Source organism: Amblyomma americanum, chromosome 5, assembly GCF_052857255.1.
Source record: "Amblyomma americanum isolate KBUSLIRL-KWMA chromosome 5, ASM5285725v1, whole genome shotgun sequence".
NCBI lineage: Eukaryota > Metazoa > Arthropoda > Arachnida > Ixodida > Ixodidae > Amblyomma > Amblyomma americanum.
The window spans coordinates 111374850-111397608 of record NC_135501.1 but is presented as its reverse complement, the minus strand read 5'-3'; the positions used below and the strand labels follow the sequence as shown (position 1 = coordinate 111397608).

Below are 22759 nucleotides of genomic sequence, written 5' to 3'. Positions count from 1 at the left end.
GGAAACAAGTTTCTGCAAGTCAGGTCAAGCGTGAAGTAGAACAGGGGATCATGCCTACAAAGTTTGAAGTGGAGTGGGTAATAACGCCTCCTATGCGTGATATATGTAAGCGCGGAGAAACATCAAGCTGAGAATAAGCGTGTAAAAAAATAGTCACGCTTCCTAAGCGTGGACTACTTGGAGTTTACTCGTCTATTCGGCAAAGTTCCGCACAAACTTAGCTTAAATGAGCTTAGATTGGTAGGAGTATTTCTTTTTACAATACTCCTATTGCACATTTTCTACACCATCCTACTTACACCTGTGCACACGCAAATAAAGCTCAGCGAAGATTCTTGCAAATTACATCAATAAAACCTGTTCTTGCGGAAGGAAAAAGTACCCATCATTATTTTCTTCCCCCCCCCCCCCCCCCCCGAAAAAAAAACTTCTGGCGCGTACATTGAATCCTTGTCCTCGTGTCGAAAATTAACACGGTGGTGGATGTCGTACTCACCCATGCGTTTTCTAAGGCAGTTTTAAAGTGAAAACTGGAGGCTGGAGAAACACTTAAGAAAAAGCTGCTGCTTAAATAGAACTATATGAACATAGTGAGAGTCATAAATTTGAGTTTATTTGAATTTGCAGGTTTCGGCGTAAATTCGTTTACTATCTGTGGCTTAGAGTAAATTACAACAGGCCAAGTCGGAAGGTATTGCATGCATCAAACAAAACAAAGGAAAAACAAGGTTGCTTAGAAAACTCGCCTATAGTGTAAAATTTTTTAACCCGTTCGAACCCGTCTGAACTGGCTCGAACTGGAACATAATGTTGCTCTGCACCTCAACCAGGAACAGTACACAGATTACGCGAATCCAAACCCGAACCGAACCCGAAAACATTTCGATTCGACGCCACGGTGATAGTGTCTGTGAGCTACATAGCTACCAAGAACGGGCAAAGTTGTCTGGCTCGTTTATTTACTCTATAAACCTGGGTAGCGCGGGGAAAGTTGCCTTGATTCGGATGAAATGCAATGTTTCATCTATGCGCCTTATTTTGAGAGGACGGTCAGGCTTTTTGGAATGGCCTGAGAAAGCATATGACACGCTCACTTCAACTCTTGAGTCAGAAAGGATTCGAACGACAGAGGAACTGGAACGGTGGTTGTACTAAGGCTCATAACTACACACATGCACGATGGTGAAAGCGGTACACTGGACGCTGTACTAACATTCCTGTTTTCAGCTCGGCTACCATTCGAAATATCCGAAAAATGGAGATCGCATACGTGCGCTCCACCTCCGAACTAACGTGCACCCAACGAGCACCCTAAGCAGTACACACTGGATCCAGCCTCCCGCCTTTCATATCTCAATCTAAATAGCTCGCTTAACCACGGAACGCGATAGTGCTGCCTCAGTGATAGAAAAATCCGTATACACGACAAAAAAAGAACGCTGCTCAGGCAGATGTCGTAGTAGAGACTTCGCCGACTTCGAGAACAGCGACGCGAGTAGTCTGGAAGGCAAACTAGTTACTGTAGAACCATTGGACTTATATTACCACAGATGTCGTCGCTTGGCTATGTCCTAGGACTTTCAGGCATCCTCGTACGCTTCGTTTAGAGTTAAAAAGTTCTCAAGGGGAGTTATTCTATTTTGACTTCACGTTGCGTGGAATTAATTTTTTGTCGGTGCCATTACAGCATGGGTTTCCAAATTTCAGTCCATCCTCGCAGATCGGAACAAGTAAATGTTTTATGCACAAATAAAGATTGATATATTTATTCTCTTAATACTAGGGTATCTTATTTGTCATCGCCTGCTACCATTTTCCCTAAGTTAGGCTAACCGCAACCAAGGGAGTCAGAGCAAGCTTCGCAACCACAAAAGGTATGGCTTCCAACCTGCTTGCTCCAGTGTTTTTTGAATGGCTCCTCTACGAAAATTCACGGTTTCAGTCCTTGCCGTGAAAGAGGAAGAAACAAGTATTTAGGAAGGCAGAAAAGTTGTACGGAAGAATAGAATGCCGTGTTAATTTCACTTCTCATTTCATTTTCTTTTTTGTGCTTTTCCAAAATCTGTCCTCAAATATGTTAGGCGTTAAATTCTTCCTTGTGTGACCAATCCCTCCACAAGTATATAAATTTTTCGAGATCAAACCAAAGTATAGCGGCCTTAGGATTCTCCCCGCGGCCAAAGCCGGAAGCTCTATCTGGCCATAAGTGGTGTCTAGTATATATGTTCGATTCATCGACAGTTGTTGAAGCTGCCGCGGTGAAAATAAGACGTGTTTAATCGAACAAGCTGGGAAAAGCTGGACAGGAACTCACTGGCACAGGGCGGGTGTATCCTGTTCACGTTGTCCCTTTCCAAGGTACAGTATCGGTCAAACGTTTAGAGCCCAGGGTTGTTTCTGAGTCACACCGTGTGGCTGGTAGTGCACTCCGTGTTCAAAATCTCAATGTAAGAAGGTATCGTCCTTTCTCCTCCAATGGGAAAAACTTCTACGCATGCTACTGGAGACTCAATATACCGCATATAAGCAAATCCCTTGGGCTCAAAATTCTTGACAAAGGCTGTGCCTTTTCAGCTCAGCAGCTTCCACAATGAGACCCACTAGCCCATCTTCGAGGGGCCATAAAGGTCCTAACCCTCAGCGTCGGCTTGAGCACAGATTCATTTTCCTTCTATCGGGCACTGCAGTTCCTGGTAGGGAGGAGCTAAGTGGGGTAAACCGATGCGTTAACGCGTACGCAGTATCACAACCCTCCAGACAGTTTCACCGTTCCGATGCCCCTGGAGGGGGTGACGTAGTGTAGGTATTCCTGTGTATGGGGGTTTAACGACCGAAGTGACTGTAGCTACGAGATGCTACGATGAACGGCGGAGTGGAGGGCTCCGATTAATTTCGAGAACTTATGTTCTATAACGTGCACTAACCTCGCACAGTACACATGTCTTTAGCAATCTGCCTCCGTAGAAATAGGACTGCCACGGTCTGAATGGGTAGGCAGGTAGGCAACAAACAAAGCTGGCACATACCCCCACGGGTGAGTGGCCAAGGACAATGGCTTAATGTGCATAATAGTATACAATGCCTGTAATGTTTCAACGTCGTACTGACTGAGAGCGGGAAGAAGAAATTAGAATGGGAGTCGCTGCGTTTCTTGAAGGAAATTTCGCACAGCATAGCGCACGCTCCTGTAGCTTCGTCCTAGCAAAGAAGCGCCAATGTCATGAAACACCGCAGAGGACACAGACAAACCCAGTTGAAATTAAATTTGCAAAAGACGCTTCCTCAAATGGGAGAAGCGGCGGCAGAACAGCAGGAAGCGATTATTGTCTCAGGTTCGGCAGAAAAAGGTCACAATGGGGAAACCGCCAGGCCAAATCTGTGAAGGTAGAAATTTAGAAAGGGAACCCGGCAACACAAACGCGTGAAAGATACCTCTAGTCTGCGCGAGCGCCAGCCTTTGATGCTATAAAGATGCAGAAGATGCTGATATTTGGGATATGATGTAAGAGCCGAGGCAGCAAATTCCTGAAATATTTTGCCGCTGCGAAACCTCACCGCAGCTCTATATGCACAGGTTGGCAAGATAGCAATAATTCGGCCGCAGAGAGGCGCTTGCTAAGGAATCTGCAACCTCATTTAAGTGAAAGCCCATGTGACCAGGTACCCAAAGCGGCCTTACCGAATTTAGATGGAGCGGGGTCAGGAACTTAAAGAGGCGTAATGCCCGAGACGCAGTCAGTGAGGATAATGAAGAGCAAATGGCCAGAGAGTCCTCATAATCACGACCTGCGAAACGGTAGTTCCTAATTTTCGTAAGGCTAAGATTACTGCTAATAATTTGGCCAGAAAAACTGGAGTGAAGCCAGGAAGACGGAGAGAAAAAGACCAACCCAGTGAAGGTGAAAAAATTCCCGCACCTCCCTTCTCACGATCCAGCGAGGCATCGGCAGCAATAAGAATATGAGAGGTAAAGGACCATAGGTGGTCATGCAACAAACCCTGAAGAAGAGGAAAAGGCTGCAGCTCTGCATTCGATAGGAAAATGTCATCGAATTCAATCTGGACAGGTGATGAGTTGTTATACAATTGGCGGACATCTGTGAAATGAATATTTATGGGATCAAGGAGGGACTGCACGTAACATATCTGCGGGGTATGAAAACGAGACCAGGCAGCACTAAAATAGGCGGAAGGTTGACTAAGAAATATTATGCTGGAAGCGTGAAGAGGTGAGTCGCACAATTTTAAAAATGTTTGAACTGTTAAAAGGCGAAACCTAGCAGATAACGATGGCATTCGTGCCTCAAGGTGCAGAACAGCATTGGCGACATATTTTGGAAGCCCAAGACAAAGGCGCAACGCCTCACGCTCCAACAGCACAAGAAGGCGGAGTTTATAGGCAGGAGCTCCCGAGAATAAAACACACCCGAACTACAAAATTGGGCGGACGTACATTTTATAAATCAGAAGTGTATGCCTTCTCATGCCTGAGCTAGCACAAAGCCTACGCATGGTGCCAATGGTCCGAAGTCCTTTTGCAGTAACTTGCTCAATGTGTGGCCGCCAGGATAGAGTAGTGTCGTATACTACTCCGAGATACTTCACCGTCTGAACTTGAGGAATTATGTTATTTCGATAGACCAGGCAGATATTTATAGGAACAGATATTGGAAATACTAACAACGCGCATTTCTTCACATTTAGAGAAGATAAATTCTTCCTATACAGTTGTCAAGAGCATTGAGGTAAGTTTGCAGGGTTCAATAAAGAGTGTTAATGTCACCTGCTGATGCAAAAAATGCAATATCGTCGGCGTACACATAAGTTTTCACATTTTGCATGCACGGAATTGAGCTTAGAAAAATGTTGAAAAGAACGTGTGAGAGAACTGCTCCTTGCGGTACACATCTTGTCTGTTGAAACCTCTTTAAGGATACACTATTTTGGCAGCAATAATATTCTCCATTTTACAAAAAAGCAGGAATTCAGGCTGCAAATTAGCTTGGGAAGTTGAGTTCCTGTAATCTAACAGGCTCGAGTGTTCAACGCTTTACTGACATCCAAAGTGACAAGCGCATCAAACTGTTTTCTATTGCGAGCTAATTTAATACGCCTCTCTAGATAAGTATGAGCACACCAAATTTAAAAGCATGGCCTGAAACCAATTTGACAGGGATTCGAAAGAGCATTTTCAGAAATGGAAGGCATGGCGCGTCTGAGAAAAACCCTTTCCACGAATTTCACAAGGTTCGATGTTAATGAAATAGGGCATATGTTGTCTAAAGTAAAAACCTTGCCTTGGTTTTTAAGCAATGGAACTATTTAAGCACGACGCCACTCATGAGGCATCCAAAGGCATTTGTTGGAATGGTCAACTTGAGCCAATAGGTCTTCAGGAGATTTATTTAACAAAATTTTGATTATAGATGAAGTGACCTCATCGGGACCAGGAGCCGCCGGGGATAAGCGCAAGATAATTTGCGACAGCTCAGGGATAGAGACCTCAGTGAAATCAATTGAGGTGCATATGTGAATATAGCTGGAGAAGATAGCGCAGATGCAAAGCGAAGCTCTAGGCCACACGCAATGTTCTATAAGGCCTTTGCGATGTCAGCAGGGGACTGAACGAGGGATGCAATGTTGACAGCCGGTGGAATCACCTTCTTGCGCCTCACGAAATTAAACAAAGCTCGTTTATTTCCTGATTGCGAAAGGGAGTCAATGATTTGTATTATACTCCTCCTTTGCAAGTGAGACAGTGCGCTTATATGTTGCTGCAACATACTTATGCAACCAAATTTTAGGGCCTTTAAGTCAGCACGCGAGCGCGAAAACCATGTTATGCCACCGTGGTGGCTACGTGCATTTTCTGAGAGATTTTACACAAGGACAAGCGCCATGCGGTATACGAAAAAAACACGCAAATGCGGCTTTGTCATCGATTCGAGAAGGGATTTGGGAGAGCTCTTAGGCTAAAAAAAATACGAATGAGATTTCGTTGTCTTGCAGCGTGATCACACTCGCGCGCTGGCGCGGGACCCAGCAGTGAGAAAGACAACGACAAGCATACAGCGCGTGGGCTCGAGCTCCCTCGGATCCGCCATTGCGACAGCGTCGGCTCTGCCTCCTGCCTGTGAGTAACCTCTCTCTGCTTGCGTTTGCGCTCCACCCGCCTTCGCCGACTTTGCCTCTGCTGACTGCTCGCAAGCGCTGTCTCGGTGGCAGCAGCGCATATCTTGAGGGCGGCTCAGCGAGTTCTGTTAGCCAGTACGGCGGCACGAGAGCGGCGCTCGCGGTGCAGCCGAGCGGCCTCCCGTGCCTCGCAGTGCGGCGTAGCTTCAGGTTGCAGGACGAAACGGAGGAGTATGCGAATTTTGCAGCCCCTCTTCCCATTAGCCAGGGCGAAGAATTTGCGAATGTTATACCGGCCCGTTCCCCCTAAGCATATTTAAGCGGTGAAAGGGACGTAGGCCTAGGAGGTCTAGGCCTGCCCCAGGCCCACACCAGGCTGCCACTTACCACAGTGGTAGATTTTCGGGAGTATCAACTACGAGCCTCGAATTTTAGGGAGAGAAGTCTCGTTGTGGGACCAACGTGCATTTGCGAGCGGCTTGGGCGGTAATTGCGTGACGTCACCCGCCCCCACTTGCAAGGCCGGTTAACTTACAAGCGACTCAGCGAATTTCGCGGTTCAGCGACGCGTCGTACCGTAAATTTCCCAACTTGTGGGAACCTCGTCGCCCTCGACGCTCGAGCTGCCGGGACGGCTCAAATTGTTTTTTCATCCTCAGCGGCAGCAGCCAGGGACGCTATCGCTTGCATGTTAAACAGGCTTGAGTGTAATCTGGTATAGAGCGCGGCGCTGTTTGTCGTGATTGCTGCAGCAAACGCCGGAGTGTTTGCGCGGCATGAGGGCTCATTAAATAGCCCTTCAGAGATTTCTGATGCTCGTTGATTTCAATATCCCTTCATTTGAAAGCAGTTATATGATTTCTAAGGCACGGTACTCAAAAGTTGGCGGAAACCCCGTGCCCAAGTATAGCTTTATCGGGGCAAATAGGCCCTGAACCTACGCGGCTGTTAGCACACCGCGGTCACTGCGCGAATATTGTCAATGCGGATACCGTTAGTTCCTTATGAGGAAACATTGCAGGGGGCACTTCAGTTCTGCCTTAGGGTATGAAGCGATACCGTAATTGGTTCCCAGATGTGCAGAATGTGTTCTCTACTTTAATCAAATCCCTTGGGACCCTAGGACATACCCCTCCTGACGCCTCAGTGCAGCGATTAAGCGATGCGCCACTGCCCTGCGGTGGCAAATTCTCCCAGCGATTGGCCTTGTTTTTCCCGAGCGACCAATCATTAATTTAACTACCACGCGCCACAGTGGGCAGTTTGCTCTATCTGGTGGGTAGGTGATGACTCCGCAAGGTCACGTGACCTAGGTGGCCCCTCAGCATCCTAGGTTGCTCTGTGGGTACCATTGCTAGTGTTTTCACGCTTTTTCAATGTGCATTAAGAATGTGGCTGCTGCAACAAGATATGCCCAGATGTTGTCCTTAAACGGTGGCACGGTTACGAGTCGCACCATGGATGCCATACAGGGTGTTTCACCTAACGTTAACTGAATTTATAAAAATAGGCTTTTTGAGTCAAAAGAGCGCTTTTTTCGGGAACATTGTCAGTGGTGTAGTACATCAGAATATGGCTAAGACGTTAACCAGCAGGCTGGTTCACATATGTTGAATAGGTTACTTTTTATTATTGCTGGCAGGCTCCTTAATTATTCAAGGGCGTGTAGCCCAGCGTAAATAATATCGATATTTGTTTTGACGAGTTCTCAAACGCGGTGACCTTCGCCGCTGTCGGACAACTTTTGGCTACAACGCGCTAAAACACATACGCTTGAAATAGCAAAAATGTGCTGGACCAGAGCGCTGAGGGTAAAAGCGTTTTCAAAAACAAAAGTGAGGAGCTCGACAGTAATAATTAAAAAGTTACTGTTCAATTCTGTTTAACCAGTCGGCTTGTTAGCAGGTCTGGTCTGTATTCTGATGTACCACACCGCTGTCATTGCTATGCCGAATAAAGCGCTCTTCTAACTCAAAAAGACTATTTTTAAATATTGTGTAAAACCTAATGTGAAACACGGTATAGTATAAATTTGAGTTGTGTGTGCTCGAGAACGCTAGCTGGCGACACAGCCAGTTTAACTCCTCAATTGGGTCATTCCACACAAAACGCCCCAGAGGGCCAAACGAACAAGGCTGAAAAAGTCGTTTATTAGCGTTTTTTTAGGTTTCCGCGAAGAAGCAAAAGTTGGTTGGAGTTAAGATATTTCAAAAACAAGCTCTAAACAGGATACAATAATGAATCTTATCTTTGAACACTTCACTTACGTAGCTCTTTATTGTGACTATGAATGAAGCCATTCAAGAATTTTCTGCGTTTTCTTTGTTCAGTTAAAAGCAAGCAATGCTTCGTTTTAACGAATTTATTTTTTGCATAAAGGTCGTTAACATTTGGGCATCAACTTTTTTCTGCTTTCCCCGTTTTGTATAGCTTATGCAAAAATAAATTAAAATCCGTAAACCAAGTTCTTGTTAAGAAAATTACTTCCAAAGTTCGCTAAAGGTAAATTTGCAGTTATTCAGACCTAAATTAAGGATCAAGGCTCTTCTGAGAAAAACACGTGAGATGGCTCATAATACACGCCAACTTCACGCTCGCAATCTAGAAAATTTAATTTTAGTAATTTTAGTTCGACGCGAGAAAAGAATTCTTCAAGACTACAGCTAGCCTGCTCGGTAGACACCTTTAAACTGGACTCACTGCAATGTAACTGAAATGTAGCAGCATGTAGCAGTTTTTCGTGTCGCTTTCTTACAAACAAGCGTACCCTCATTATTGCACTGCGGACATTTTGGAGGTGAGCAGAGCCGAGCAATACTTTCAGACGTTACTCGCTACGCTGCTGCAAGTCTTAGCCAGCATCCTGACTAGCGGCCGGCTTACATGGTTCAAAATTTCAGATTTGTACGGACGGTGAAGTCGGCTCCTCAGAAGCCCGCGGAAGTTGTGAACAACGGAACAGTCGGCTGCAGAACTAACGTAGCACTATGCGAGTTTTCATCAAGGTAAGCAACACCCGTTCTAAACCAGCATGTGTTAACTTGGCTTCGTGCATTTATTGGTGCGCGTTCGCTTAGAGAAACTTCAAGATGTACCAAGATTTATCAAGCCTATACTTATCTCTATTTAAGAAAGCGAAGTGATACCAGTTTGTTCCCTGCTATGAGTTATTCTTCAGCCTTACTTTCAACTCCCAACGCCTAGTAGTTTGCTATCAACTGCAAATGTTATTCATGCGAAACCTCGCTCGGAGTTTTATTACTTGCAACGTATCGTCACCGCAGATGTGAGCACAGGCCGAGAAGCAGCAGGCATCCCACACCACGCATGCTGCATGAATAATTTTCCGTCTGTGCTCCTAGGTTGTTAAGTTAACTTTGATGACTCAATCGCGTCTAGATTTTCTGGCCAATAATGCGGCATGCACGAACTAGGCTTCGTTTAAAAATGATTGATTATATGATTTCCGCTCTCTCCCTTTTCCCCAGTGCACACAATGCGATGCATCACTCCGCTGTTTTGTTGAGGACGGGATTCACAACTACAACTTTGATCCCAGCACCATAACTGGCGATTACATCGTACGTGGCAAGTATTTCCTCATTAGAAAATTACTGCATAGAGCCAACAGCTAAGAGAAGAGACACCCCGATTTGATAACTGCTGAGCTGCATGACTATAGCATAAAGACGCTGAGTGCCCGTCCTAGCTGGCTGCAAAACATGACAGTCACGCTATCACTAGTGCTGGTCTTTGATACTACTTCGTGCCCGTATTACGTTGGGCGAAAAGTTAGTTCTGCACTGAAAGTTCCCTACTCGCGCATCGTCCTTAGGGTATTCGTGTAATGTCACCGTTTTTTCTTTCGGGTACGCATTTTTCGTCTACAACTGGTTTATATACGTTAAAAATGTTGGGAACCGTATCCTGCGTGCTCTGTAATTCAGGAAGAAAACAATGGCGAACGGTGCCGGTCGGCTTGTGCCTAATGAGCGATCCTATAGGGCCTAACCGCTGAGTCAGTTCGGTATTCTTGGCTCATTCTGATATGCCTGGACAACTTACTGGTGAATCGACGCTTTGTAAAGGCGCCGATTTGCTGGTTGCACTAAAAACCTGCCGCAGTGGAAAACAGTCTGGTTACCAGAGTTCATAGCTAGGCTGCGTTGATTGCGTCGGACGCGACAGGCTTTGGTGACATCATCCATTATGACTCCACATTTTACTTCGCTGCCTTTGCCTTTAGGGTGCCACCTCACTGAGAAGGTAGATGCCCGCAACTTTAACGGCAGTAAATGTATTTAGCCTGTCACCCGAACGGCATATTTCACACTGGTGGTCTCTATACATCTCGAAAACTACGAAACGGTTGAGTGAAAAAAAATACTACCTAGGCCAGAGGCCTGCACTGTACGGTTACGATGAAAGCTCCGGATAAAGAAAATTTTGCGCGCGCCCTTTGTGCTGAAAACAAAGGTCCATAAAGAGAATGGATACGTGTTAAAGATATCAAGCGCACTGCTTTAGCGTTTTCCATTCGTGTAGGCACCTTTCGTTAAACGCCCCCATCACTGCCGGCGGCGCTGGATTTAACGGTGGTCGAATAAGCTTACGCGCAATGCGTGATTTGTCACGACGCAAGTGAGAGACGGGTATGCCGTGCCACCTATTTAGACCGTAGCTTACAGAGTGCATCCGTTGCATCTGGCTACGATAGAATTGTGGTGAAAAAAAAAAATAGGTTACTCGGCTAGGAAACAAGACCGCGCTCCGCGCGCACGGTCAGAAAGACTGAGCAATTATAAAACCCGGGAAACGCTACCGGCAATAGATGACGCCATGTGCCAGTGAGCCGAGTGCGCTCCTTTTGAGTTGGCCAATAGGCGCGTGCGTTCGCAGTGGTGCCTATTGGTTAAATAGCCGACATTGGTCCAATTGGACCAATAGGCGCGGACCACGGTAGCCGATCGCGGATCGCATGCTGTAACTCTACTATCCAGAACGCACAGCCTCACGGCAGGTGTGGCTGACTCAGTGCGAGGGAGGATGCCGGAATCGTGCCGACAAGTGTATGGGCTTCTGTATAGCCATCATATGTGGGCGCAGCAGGCTCCGTTCTAATGAATGCCTCTCTTAATTATTCTTTGCTATCCGGACCCCACTCCGCTTACCGGTATGGAGTAAAAATTCACCTTCCCTCTCAATCGGCGCTTTTGAAGATTACCACCCATTAGCGATACTGGGGCTTAATAATTCGCCCTCCTACCTTTGGGTCTCTTTCGCAGTGCTCCACACTGAATCCAAGAGCGCCCGAGTTCGTTCCGGGTGCATACCTGAACGGGACCAGGTTCCAGGGCAGCGCCGAGCGCCACAGGAATGGGGGGTACCAGAACGGCGGTGTGCAGCTAGCCAGAGCCGGTTTCCACAGTGACGGCGGTTTGCCAAGCAGTCGCGCACTGCACACCGACCAACCAGTGCGTCACGAACAACTTGGAGCCTCGCTGCAGGTGCGATATAATGCTTTTCTGCTTGACAGTCACGCTTGATTTCAGAGCTTGTTTTTATATGTACACAACTTAATGTAATGTTCAGTAGCAAACATAGATTGTATACCTCATCCATGGCCGTGTTCCCGTTTGTTCGGTAGAATAATATGTACTTGTTGCTTAAAAATAATTTTACAGGGCCTTCACTGAACTCAAACGTGTGACGTCACGGCCAAAGAGGGCTCCGTGGTCTGTGCTTGGAAGTAACTCGCGGTCTACCCATACTCAGGGGATATGCGCCCGTGTAGAAAGTACTTAGGTCACTGCAGCTTGCGGAGCCGAATGGTGCCACGACGTCCGTATTTTATTTTTCTGCCCTTTTGTAGCTTAAAAAGACAGCGTGTTCTTATAAAGTAGCCTACTTACTGAAACGCATTAATATGTTGTCAAGAGAAGCGTCAGGTTTTCGTCGGTGTTTCATTACGGAATACGAAAAAGAACCGACCCACCGGCCAACGAATGATTGGGGCAGATTCAACTCTAGCTGCCCCACAACGGCTTCCACACAGGTTTACATCGATCACGTGACCAGACGTGGCACATTTTCTATCGCGCTGGCTCCTGCGCGGAGATCCACCACCGAGGGCGGAACTAAACGGACCAAGCAAGTGGATCCGCCACACTCATTTCTTGAAACCTCTGATTTCAACGAAATTTCACTAGTTAGGTGAATTTTCAGCTCAGTCGACTGCGCTTACTACTACAGAGAGAGCAGTCTTAACTTCTCGTCAAACCAACTCGTTGGCGTGCCCCACTTCGCCGCCCACGGCACCTTATGACTCGCACGCACGTGCATTGTGTTGTCTGCAGTTAGAAACTGGAGCAGAGCCCTAGTGGCTTGAGCATCCGCCTATAGTATGTGGACCTGCGAGGTTTAATTCCGGAATGCCTTCGGGTAGGCACTACTGGGTACAACATTTCCCCTGGCCAGAGTATGTTCTTTGTGTGGAGCGAAAAGGCACGTTCGGCGAGGCCCGGTACCCGCTGGACGAACCTACGACCTACCTACCTACCTTCATTACCGTGCCGCCTCTTCGTTCTGTTGACTTTTCTGATTTAATGGTGATCCGTCGGGCGAGGAAAATTCGTTTCGTGTGAGGGAAAACAAGCACTCGCAGAGAGCACAGAGGAAAGATGAGGGTAAAAAGAGGTGTTCTGGCACCCCTAAGTGCCTTGTTGACAATGAGACGTGCTTTTATATCTCGGACATTTTGCCTCGCGTCCGATTGGTCGCTTCGTAAGGGACTGCATGAGCATGCGCGTAGATAGAGTATTCGTCAAGTGCGCGCGAGAACGCGAGGAAATGCTGTGAAGTGCGCAGGTGAGACGTTCGGTTTAAGAAAACGCCGACATATCGTGAAAAATGAAAACGTAGCTTCTAACGCTCTGGCAGAGGACAAACCGTGATTGTTATTATTCCGCTCGTATAGATAAAAAACCTCATCTTACGGCCAGCTCATGCAGTCCCTTCACATACATTCGACGACCGGAGCGGTAAACCGGACGAGGGGCCGTATGCCCAAGATATTGCATGTGGTCTAACCTGATCCCAAGCAAACGCAAAATTGTTTTCCTCTCAATGTGCACAAGGCGCTCATAACGGTGTCGAAGCGGCTGCGAGTAAACCTTAAATTTTCGTTCACGTACTTGACGGGTGCTTGTTTTGTTTTTACATGCAGAATGTCTTCTTCCAAACTGACCCTTAGACGTAAAATTAAAGGTCTCCATCTCCTTCAGAGAGCCTAGTCTTTCATGACTCAGGCGCAAGCAATTTTACTACAGTTCATTTTCTGATTTTGATTTCTCTTTGTTGGAGTACAAAACTCAACCAGATGCTTGGAAAGGGTTTTCGCGACACATTGGTAAGGCCAAACCGCTTATGTTACGCCGCTATTTAGCATAGCTGCTTTTACAACGTTAAATGGTCAGTGAACACCAATTGAAGTTGGCATGTATCGACAGATTGCCCCCATTGTGACAACAGAGAACTCCACTGGAAACGTAGTTTGCCACCACCGGCTGATTTTGCACCCAAATAGCAGTGCGTCTGCTATTTTGTGCGCGCTGATCTTGGAGGCTAGGCGCACAGTCACTAAACTTCAAAGCGGTGATCGTCGATACATTCTCGCTGTTGGCGTAACGAGTTTTTAATCAAATGGCTGGGAAGTTTTAAGGCGGGAGCCTTTATGGCGCATACTCACGGCAATGACCCTTTCCCTCCGTCCGTTACGCTCTTGCGCCTTTGGTAGTTCACTGCGGATGCGCGAGGTGGCGCCACCGGCGCGCTCGCTGCGCCCGCGCCAGACGCCTCGCAGGTGTCCACGGAGCCGGGTCCGCGCAACCTCCCTTCTAGTGCATGCTCGCTTCAATGGAGTCGAGGAATGCAGGCAAACGCAAGCGTACTACTTACCCAGCTACACAGCGACCGAAGCCCAATGAACGAATGAGTCGGCATCGACTTAATGCTTCGTTCCGTCCATACGTTCGCGAAATCCGACACTATACCTGTCAATCAAATGACGTCAACTCGATACGAAAAGAATCCTTGCGCACGGTGGAATTCGAGCCACCATACTTCTGTACCGCAGCGAAGCGTGCTAACGACTACGCTATTTCCTGCCAATGCATATGTAGTGACAGTTGTGTACTTAATTTACATCTTAACCACACATCAGTGACAAGCAGCAACACCTCGCTAAAGGTTTTCGCCTCGCCGCAGTTTAGGTCAACAAAGTGTACCCCTGAATTTCTTTTTAACGCAGTTTTATCAATAGTGAATACGCCTTTTGCTGCGGACATGCATAGGCACAGCCAGCAACAACGAAAAGTTTTTATTACGGAAAAAAATCATACCGAGATGCACTCAGACTTTTCCTGAGAAAGCTAAAGTGCCAACGCCGTCTCTCCCGAAAAAAGTACCAATAAAATTCAAATATTGCACTTTTACGCCGTAAACGCCTGCACTTTCGAGCAACAAAGACAGTTGAATTGTTTCAGCTCTATAGGTTACATTCATCGTAACGTTTGGAGTAGTCAAAGTGAGTGTGTGCGGAGGGAATATCTGCGCCGCAACAGATAGATCTCCCCTGCAGCCGTCACGTGTTTGTCTCGTCTTATATAAAACCCGGACAGCAGTGAATGTCCGTGTACAGCTGCACGAATGCCCATTTTGGGCTGCACAATCTCCGCACGCGGGTAGCCAACAGCACTGGGAACGCAGGAATTATTGCGAGATAAATGAGGGACTGCAAATCGCACTCGCTTACGTGCAAGACATTTTTGAAGCATGATGTGCACGCTCGAAGAGAATTCAACTGAAATAGGGACGTTATCAACGACACTGGTTTGTAGATGGCGTAAAGCCTCGATTTAAGGTGTACTGATCTTGAACGGTGTTTTTTTTTAACCAGCTATGAATCGTTTTTTCACTTGTATACTGAGTAGTAGTGTACAAAAACGCGTACCTCTAGTGATTGCGTTATCACTTCGGGAAGTTACTACAACGAGGACGATGCGGGAAATAGCGTGGGACCGAAGGCTTCCTGCAGGGAAGCCAGTCATTAATAAACCCCTTTAACGATTTTCCGTCCTTTGCCTCATTGAGTGTTATACCGGGATATTTAAAGCTCAGATTTTAGAAGACCAACAATCACTCCTTATAAAGTACTGTCAATAAGCGGTTCAGTTCAGCATCATACCTTTAAATATGTCACAAGACAGCATAACGAAAAGCTACGAGCATGGAATTAGAATACGCGATTATTTATTTAGTCATGTTAAAATGTTGCGGGCTGTTACAGAATGGGTAAAAGTACAACAGTTCAAATACGTTTAAAGCAAAGCATTTTCAGCTTCTGCTGAAACCTTTCAGCAGAGCAGCATCCTGAGAACGCACTGGTATCCAGTCTGTTGCAGTCAACAATTATTTGGACGAGACATAATTACCGGAATTATAAACTTTTTGTGTATAAGGCTGTATGGCATTAGGGTTACATTTACGTGCAGATACTCGTAGTGGACGTTGTAGATATGCATCCGGATCTCAGTGAAGGCCTTGTGATAAGCTAGTAAAGGAATTTGAGCCGTGCTATCTTTCTTATCAGGGACAAAGGTGGCAGCCCGGCCCTGCCAAGGAGCGCAGTCACCGATTGCTTTGTCGTTGCTCGAAAAACGATGGGACTGCTAACCTGTGAACCCTCTCTAATTAGCTTATTCCGGTTAGGCTGTGAGGGTCCCAATGGATTCCTGCATGTTCTAGTGCTTGTCTTACCAGTTTTACATGCCGCAAATTTGACACTGGGAGTGCCATTCCGTAGTCTCCCTATAAGAAAGCCAAGCTTACGTTGGGAGGGTCCACAAATTTTTTCAATATGCTTGTCCCACTTCAAATTATCAGAAAATGTGACACTGGGTGAATTAATATGCTTAGAACGCCTGCAATTATGCAAGTAGGCTCGAATTTTTCTGAGAACCAACTCAAATTTGACATTTTTCAATCATCTTCACATGGCACACCCTGCAGAAAGCCTTTAAAAGGTATATTGCAATTTTATTTAGTTGCTGCCGGGGGTTAATTGCAGTTGCAAAGCTATTTAGTGTTTCGAAAAGCTGAATAAGTTTACTAACGTTTCTTAAATCCGTGTTTCCTGTAAAATTCTCGAGCACTTAGTAGAATGTATAGAAATTAATAACCTAAGTGCTCGAGAATTTTACACGGCGTGCAAGTAATTGAAATGGAACGGTAGTTATCCACAAGAAGCCTATTACCTTCTTTAAAGACTGGCACCAGTCTTGCCAGCAGCCAGTCGTATGGTAACCTTCCTTTCGCAGTGACAAATGAAAAATAACAGCCAGAAAATTTGAAGCCTGGTCACAGTATGTCAGGAATTTTTCAGGTATTTCAGGACCTGGCAATTTCTTGGCGTCTTATTTGAGTAGTAGTGTCATCACACCTTCTTTTGCAACATTAAGGCTGCTTTTAGCATTTTACTGATCAGTTAACTCTGAAACATTTGTTCGTGGCAGAAAAACAGACGTGAAAAATTGATCAAATGTTTCCGCTACATGTTGAGACTCGCTGCACGTGTTTTCTTTCGAGAGTACACTTTTCACTACGGTTTTAGAACCACTCATGTATCGGGAAAATGTGTGCGGTGAAGTTGCCATGCAATCGGTTAGAGTATGTCATAAAAGAAGCGCGAGTTTTTACTTGACATGAGCGTTCGTGCTGAGCTGAAACCGAATGAGCACCTTTCGCTCCCTGCTTGAAAGGGAAATATTCGCGAGGTTTGTTGCAACATGTACGCTGTTTAACTGTTCAGCTCCCTACCGCCTTGCCCAGGGCGTGACGTTTTTGTACTTAAGAAGCGCCTTTCGAAGTTGCAACTCTGTCTATAGGTGCAACTGCTTGGTATAGAGCTCACGCTTCAACGCTCAACTTGAGTGATCTTCCTTTAATTATAATAATTGGTTTTTGGGGAAAGGAAATGGCGCAGTATCTGTCTCCTATATCGTTGGACACCAGAACCGCGCCGTAAGAGAAGGGATAACGGAGGGACTTCAATACTTTCAAAGTTGCGATTCGTGTTAATCCTATAGGAGCCGGCATGGGCCTCATGGAATGAGCTGGGGACGTTTGACCTGAGTGCCTGGCACCACAGCCTGGCCATGACCATTGCCGAAGGCAACACTCCTGGTCTTCCACCTACGCAGCCCACTCCTGACCCAACTGCTGGCCGCGGCGCTTTTGGACGTCAGCACTGAATGGTGGGGTGCCTTGCGCGGCTGGAAAAAAAAAATAAAGCTCCTGCCGAAACTCCTTTGGCGGTGTTGTCTTTTTGTATCGGTGGAGGCAGCCGCCATTAGGCAGAACATGCACCACACTGTCCCGAGTAAAACATTAGCACAGAAGACGGATCACAGGAGCGCCGAAAAGACAAACCGTGGCGCTGCCGGTGACCAGGACGCTGATAACGAGTGTCGACCCGTTCCCATTGTTCCGTATTAGGGGGTACAGGGGACTGCCACTGCCCAGCAAATATATTTTGTCCGGCGCTCTCTCCTTTTTTTAATACTGCTTCCGTAGGCGACCGGTGAAGATTGGGATAGTTTCTTTTTGCTCCTTGGTAGTTACTTTTTCAGGTCAGCCTCAGCAGAGCGGCGGAAGGAGGAGTGTGAAGGAATAGGGAATAATTGCCTGAAATAGGCCGTTTTATTAAATGTTGTCTAAGCGATAGAGCAGGCTAATAAAAGCGGGGATATCGCTCCCCTTGTTCCCGATTGGCGATAGCGCAGAAAATCGACGCACACCCTGCGAATCTCGCCAGAAGGAAAGGAAGGCCACGCGTCGACTTCGCTGCAGAAGTAGAAATCCTGAAACTAGTCCAGGAAGGCAGGTCCCGGAGAAACATTGCTCCCTAGGTAGGGCGCGCAGTAGGGACCGTGACCCGCATTGTGCGTGCCCGCCTAGAAGAAGAGGATTGGCGACACGGAGCTCTCACTGAAGAGGAAGATCGCTTGATCATAGCCTGCTGTCATGTCCTTTGCGCTGTTCCGTAAGATGAACCCCCACCAACTAGTTCAAATGTCCACTCTTCTGTTATCGTCGTTACTTTTCCTGAATTGACGGGACTGTGCTCTTGTTAATTTTGTTACTACACCTACCTAGCAAGCTGGCGTGTGAGTTAGTTGCATTGAAATAGTGAACTATGTCGCTGTCGAGTTCGTCTAACACTGGCTAAAAGCAGCGCTATCATGTATCGCTCCCGCGAGTTCCTTCCGACGAGGCATCACGTGCCGAAAAAGAAACAGTAACAGATGCAATCGTTACTGTTGGTAACCTAGCCGAGAAGAAGTGCCCCATGCAAAATTACTTAAGGCCGGCACTTGGATGTCCGGGTGGTGGCACGCCAGATAAAAGTTGCTTCCTCGCCTACCCTCCTGTCCTGCAAGCAAGAGTACGGCCCTATAGGTAGTTCCGCGAACCGCAGCGCCGCGTGGTAAGATATCATTGCTCTGGTTGCCAGTCATCAACGTTTTCAGATAAGGAGAGTTGGAAAACGTGCCTATAATTTTCCCCCGAGAATCGGCCCACTTTCGTTGGCGCTTTCACCTCAGAGACACGTGCGCCATTTACACGGTTTTGACAGTGCCACGTTAGTTTTCTTTCTTTTATCCAACGTTATCTATAAACTTTGCTGAACATTTTTAGATAAGGGCAGCCGGGCGCAGAGCGGACCAGAACGGTCACCGCCTAGGTGGTGGCGCTGCGGTAGGCTTGGGATGGGCGCGCCGTATGCTACTTTCAGCTTGAGGAGCGTCAGCAGACAGTGACTCCCGTGCGTACAGAAACGTATTCAATAAATGAATACAAACGTATGTTGCGCCTTCGTCTCTTTTCTACTAATGAAACAAGACGACTTATTAGCATTTATAACCATTACCTTAGCCGGGCACGTTGAAGACGCGTTGGCAAACAGCTTATCACATGCGTATAAGATACGCACTCAAGAAGTAAGGCTACCGTGCTGCCAGTATCAATGACTTATAAAAATTCCTCAACCACAATGGCGATTGTATTTTCATCCAGTCACAAAATTCAGCGCATATTAGAAAGGAAGGGCGCAGCGCGTAAGCAACCGCGCCCGCGCGCTGTAAAATAAAACAAATAACAAAAAGCGGGGAATGACCCCCGGAGAGTGCGTAGCTTTGCGCGTACTGCTGCCACTCAGCTCGCCGGCGCGGCATCAAGGGAGGCATGGCCGCACGCGGCGTCGATTTCTCTAGAATGTCGGAGAAGTTCCTGCTCGTCGTCGACGGAGAGGGCAGGACTTTGACCGCACTAAAGAGATATCCTCTCCCCTTCGCTCTTGCGTCGATGACTCCGCGCGGCGAGAATTACCTAGATTTTTCTGGACGGTGATTTCCGCGCTCGACCAATGGGGTCGCGCGCCCGGCGCGAGAAGGAGGAGCTTATGCAGTTGAAGCTGCGTGTATGTGCGAGCCTGCTTTGGCGCAAACAAACAGACGCGGTCTGCTCTTATAAATGAGGGGCTGCAACCGCTGTCTGTTAGCACGAGCCGCCGTTTAAGCTTCCTAGGAGCGCGCCCGCTCGACTCCCGGGAGAACACCGCTCGACCTGGCCGGAACAGCGAGGCAACCTGCGCCAACCTGCTGGACGGCCCCGTCGAGCTCCTCAGGTCGTCGGACTGTCGCAGTGCCCGGTGAACAAACTGTTTTGTTTGTCTCTGTGCTAGTGCAGTTTCGGTCCAAAGGTTCTGTTAAATTGCAATCTCTCTCGATTGTTACATTGCATGAGTTGCTTTGTATTTGCAAATCACTTTGTATCTGCTCGTACGAGTGATAGTGAAACCCTTTGTATTGTCTCTTCGCTGTATCAACTTTTTTTTGTCTTGTGAGCCTTCGGCTGCGACGCATTCTTTGGCTTGCGACCGGCGAAAGCTGGGCACCAAACGACCAACCCCCTTGTCACTTGGTAGCTGGTCTCCGGCTGAGCTTGCCAGTCCGAGTTGAGGGCATCTCCTTTGTGACAGAGACCGCTACCCCCACACGCTCTAAGAGTGTCTGGGAGCGCACGCGAAAGTGCGCGAAGTGGTGACACATCCCGACGCATTAAAACAAATTGGCTGAAGAGAAAATTTTAGTGCGTATGCCGTAAAACAAAGAGAAAGCGTTTACTGTCTTTGTAACCTTTTCCCAGCTCTTTATTTACAGTCAACTTTTAGTAATTAATCAATAGAGGAACATTTACAGTCCACTTTTCACAACCGCATATTACACACGCGAGGAACCCAAACTAGGAGGGGTAAGCGGCACGTCGTGTTTGTCTGATTTTACCAGAGGTCTCGGCCTGAGCTCTACAGACAACTCAACCCCGAGCATCCTGGCCTCTTGTGCCGCAGGCGTAGAACGCATGCGAACTTTGCAATATGTAGACGAGCGCGGCACAGAGGATGCGAAGTGGAAGCCGCAGCAAGTTGTCCACGCGAGCAAGCGCAGCCAATGGCCGTAGCGGCGGCGAAGAGAAAACCAAGAAAACTACGTACCGTCAAAACCCTAGAGATGGCGCTCGCGTCTCAGATGAAAGCGGCAACGGAAGCGGGGACGAAACCCCAGGGGCAAGTTTTCCAACTGTCATTATCTAAAAACGTCAGTAATAATTTTTTTAGCCTATCAGCGTCAAATGAAATGCCAACAGCGAAACGGGTGGCGAACGGTCCAGCTTAGGCAGTCTGCCTGTCGCTAGCAGCGATAGGCGCTCGCGTCCGATTATCGACACTTGCTTGTTTTCTCTTGAGTTCGTTTTCTCGCTTTGCCACTTGAGCGGTATTGGCGCAGAGCAGTTCCTCTGGAAGCAGCCGCTGTCGCCCGCGTATGTAAATTGAGCGCTGATAGAGCCCTGGCTTGCAACATTTCTATTTTTCTTCCAGCATCATGGTTCTATAAGCGCCTTTTGCGAAAAACGGACTATTGACCAGTTCAGGAAAAGAGGTTTCGTCGTTTATGATCGTGCAATGACAGTACTGTCCGCAGTATTTATAGGTGAATCCAAACGTGCGCTCAAGTCCGTACGTTCTTCGTGCGGAGAAAAATGACTGTTCACTACAACGGCAGCGATATTGCGAACACAAAGCACCACAATTTTCAGACACTCACGGAGGCATTGCCGGTGGTGGGGCGCATTAGGCGAGAAATTTGAAGCTGCCTGACAAAGCATCATAGGGGGCTTTAGAGCTACTTACAACTCGCCCTTTACAGCGTGCCGTTAAACCAGAGAGATAGAACCGCTCGCTTTACTCGCTGCCACGCGCGGAAACCATGTTGTGCTAGTTGTGATCGGTAAAAAGCATGAATTCGCAATCCAGCGGCAAAGCGAAGATGCGAAAGTAAAAAAGCAAAAACTATCGCAAACCGGAAGAATGCGCCTGTAACTAATAACAAAAGGCAGACGGCCTAAGCTGGATTTTTTGCCACGCGCTCCGCTGTTCGCATTTCCTTTGACGCCGATAGGACATTAGGTATCAGAGCGGCACCAAAACCAATGACAAACTGATAGCCGCAGCATCTCAGAACGTAACGCACAACCATTCACTGCAGGACCAAAAACCTGAAACAGCATTATGAAACAGACCATGGATGACATGAGAACGTCACTACACGAGGTCTATTTCAAAAGACCAAACACGAAAGTGACCCTTAAAACCGTGCACCCTACGGAAGCCAATACCACATGCAAATTTCACAATGCAGACTTCTCGCAGGACATAGAACACTATCAAAAAGGCATCGAAATCGTCCACCACGCCGACATTCATCATGGCCCTGAGGCACGCTGGTCCAGCAATGGACTGTATCCTAATTCCAGAGGTATCTTAGTAATGACAAGCAACATTAATTAAAGGAAAACATTTAAGCGAACGCTACAGTCAACGCTTACTCCCTATGCCGCTCTGGCCAGTGCTGAACAACGGACCACTCACAAAATGCGTTAACACCCAGACACGCCCACGAACAGCCTCCTGGTAGGACTCATGACACCTCCATACAGACGGAGGTAGTGGATCCAACACCAGCGCAACAGCACGTAGGAACACAACAGACAACAGCCACTAAGTCACAGCGCCCTATTTTTACAACGACACCAACGCGTTTACAGGCACACACTACCTCCCAGGCACACGCCGACGTGACCTTGCCACCGACACCAGCCCTGAACAGAAGTACCCTCAACACGTAACACCCACAGGGGGTCTTCTCGGAGCAAGCACAAAATATTCAAAACGGCTTGCACTAACCGCTTCTAACCCAACAAGAATAGTTTTCTAGGCTGCCAGAAAACTAGCCCCGAAATCAATTTCTTCTAGAGACAAATCCTACTCGCAGAACGGAAATGCCCAAAAGATAGTCAGGTGATCCCCTGGTGCAATTCGGCCTTAATTATATTCACTCGATAGAAAAAAGTTTCTGATGATGAAGTGCGTCATCAGAAACCTCTTCAAGCCAACAGTTACGTGGTCTGAAGGCGAAGGCTTATTTTACAAGCCACGAAACCTTAGCAAGAG

General features: G+C 47.3%; 1 protein-coding gene across 1 annotated transcript; it reads left to right on the top strand.

Moving 5' to 3' along the window:
- Positions 1-6057: 6057 nt before the first annotated feature.
- Positions 6058-17470, top strand: LOC144134926 (uncharacterized). Its single transcript, XM_077667728.1, has 5 exons — positions 6058-6133; positions 9033-9137; positions 9621-9713; positions 11418-11639; positions 17277-17470. Exons 2-5 carry the CDS (start codon positions 9120-9122, stop codon positions 17439-17441), a joined length of 498 nt encoding a protein of 165 aa, XP_077523854.1. The 5' UTR covers positions 6058-6133; positions 9033-9119; the 3' UTR covers positions 17442-17470.
- The last annotated feature ends 5289 nt before the right edge of the window (positions 17471-22759 follow it).

Bases quoted from the DNA above. Each gene is read 5' to 3' on its own strand.
- LOC144134926 (XM_077667728.1), top strand. The intron at 9,714-11,417 runs GTACGTGGCAAG...TCTCTTTCGCAG, and splicing joins CCATAACTGGCGATTACATC to TGCTCCACACTGAATCCAAG. The intron at 11,640-17,276 runs GTGCGATATAAT...TTAATCCTATAG, and splicing joins AACTTGGAGCCTCGCTGCAG to GAGCCGGCATGGGCCTCATG.